This window comes from Dromiciops gliroides, chromosome X (genome assembly GCF_019393635.1).
Source record: "Dromiciops gliroides isolate mDroGli1 chromosome X, mDroGli1.pri, whole genome shotgun sequence".
In the NCBI taxonomy this organism is placed as follows: domain Eukaryota; kingdom Metazoa; phylum Chordata; class Mammalia; order Microbiotheria; family Microbiotheriidae; genus Dromiciops; species Dromiciops gliroides.
In genome coordinates this window covers 56,199,722-56,201,790 of record NC_057867.1, presented here as the reverse complement: position 1 = coordinate 56,201,790, position 2,069 = coordinate 56,199,722, and the positions used below count along the sequence as shown (strand labels likewise).

Genomic DNA, 2,069 nt, shown 5'->3' with positions numbered 1-2,069 from the left:
TTATTTTCAATTATTTAATTAAATAATCCATTGTTTAGTCATTTCAATTGTATGCCATATATTTTTCTCCTTAATCTATCCTATAATCTTTTTTTTTTTATTTTTTGGTGAGGCAATTGGGGTTAAGTGACTTGCCCAGGGTCACACAGCTAGTGAGTGTTAAGTGTCTGAGGCCGTATTTGAACTCAGGTACTCCTGACTCCAGGGCGGGTGCTCTATCCACTGCGCCACCTAGCTGCTCCTTCATATTATCTTTTAAAACTAATTCTCATCTTAGCTCTGTTGAATTAATGGATAGACTATACAGACAGCTCATTCCTGGATGACTTCCATGTACATAACAAATCTTTACCTGACTGTTACAATATAACCTATTTTTGTTGGTTTTTTTTTATATTCCCTGTGTTCAGAGCCTACAAATTCTTTATTAAAGAATATGTTCATGATATGATGTGAAGCTTCTTTGTAATCTACAAGACTTTGACCTTACTTCTACCTTATCCCATCCTCACTTATTTCTCTAATCCTGTGATCTAACCTCACATATTTCTCCCTTCCTCTCCTATTCTCACATTTGTTTTGAACTCACCAATTAGCACGGTGTATCTTGATTTAATTTGGTGGGTCCTATACACAAACACAATCTCTTCCTCCTTAGTAACTGACATTGGTACATAAGCTAAAGTTATTTTCAGCTTGATTTTTTTTCTAATACTTATCAATCAATCAATAAACATTTGTTAAGCACTATGTCCTAGGCACTGTACTAAGCATTGCTTATTGGTACTGAGATATGTACTGACCCCAATCCAATAATATATTGTTTTTTGTTGCTTTTGTAGATATGCTAAAACTCATTCTACCACTCCCTTTGTTTGTCCAAGGAGTGTCTCCAAGGAGCCATCCTTCCATTTAGCTGACTTCTTTTCTCTAGTGTTCATTTATAGCAAAAATGTCAAGATGGATATGATTTAGCCCTTCCAGCAATATATCTACTTCCTGATCACTAGACAAGATGCTTGTATTTAGTGTACCGGTAGACAAAATAAAGTTTGTAGCTGGCCTAAAAACTGTATGATTCTGTTTTTTTCATCTAGATGTGCTTTTATTATTTTAGTACATAAACCAAAATTTATGCAAGTAGAGCAGAGGCTGTGGATGATTCATATTTCCAATTGGGTGGGAGTACTCTCTTGGTCTTGTAGTAACGAGCCAGCCTGTGAATTTGGCTCTCGTTGAGAATCAGACGGAATTTAGAATCCTTACCCTTTCTGTTTCTCTCAAGATGCTTGCGAACAGCAACAGCTTTCTTGATCAAGTGATAAAGATCTTCAGGAAGATCAGGGGCAAGTCCCTTGGACTTGAGAATTCTCAAAATTTTGTTGCCAGTTACAAAGCGCACTTGTGCCACACCATGAGAATCCCTCAGGATCACACCGATCTGGGAGGGCGTCAGGCCCTTCTTGGCCAGCTTGTAGATCTGTTCCTTCACGTCGTCCGAGGTGAGCTTCAGCCACGTGGGCACGCTGCGGCGGTACGGCAAAGCCGACTGGGACAGGCCCTTCCCGGGAGCGTGCATGCGACCCATGATGGCGACGATCAGGAGGCGAAAGAGAGCAAAAACTGTATGATTCTTAATAGCTTTTGTTCCTTTATCCTACTGCTCTTAAAATCACTGCAGAATGGGACCACTTGGTTTTCTTTCTTTTGTGGGTTGCAGTACCCCCGAAATCATTACCAGTTGGCCGGCCTATAACTTAGGTGGTCATCAGGAAATAGACTCTGACTGTTGACAATGCCATAATCAAAGCATGATAGAATTTATCAGAACTTACAATCTACCAGGATTTTATATCTTAAGGTCACCTTTATACCATGATGAGACTTGGGAGTAGGACTATGTTGAGAACTATTTTCTCCAAAGATAGTGGAATCACAACTTTTGTACCCTAACATAACAGTTCTAAGTGTACCTATATAGAGGTAAAAATGACACTAAGGAAGGACAGAGACAGAAAGAAATATCCAGTTTGAACCATGTGTATATAGAGGAATTCTTTACAACACAC

The 2,069-nt window shown here is 39.1% G+C and overlaps 1 protein-coding gene across 1 annotated transcript; it reads right to left on the bottom strand.

Moving 5' to 3' along the window:
• Positions 1 to 1,083: 1,083 nt before the first annotated feature.
• On the bottom strand, positions 1,084 to 1,611 carry LOC122733623 (40S ribosomal protein S13). The gene has a single exon (XM_043974186.1). The coding sequence runs from the start codon at positions 1,586 to 1,588 to the stop codon at positions 1,133 to 1,135; it is 456 nt and encodes a 151-aa protein (XP_043830121.1). The 5' UTR covers positions 1,589 to 1,611; the 3' UTR covers positions 1,084 to 1,132.
• Positions 1,612 to 2,069: the final 458 nt, after the last annotated feature.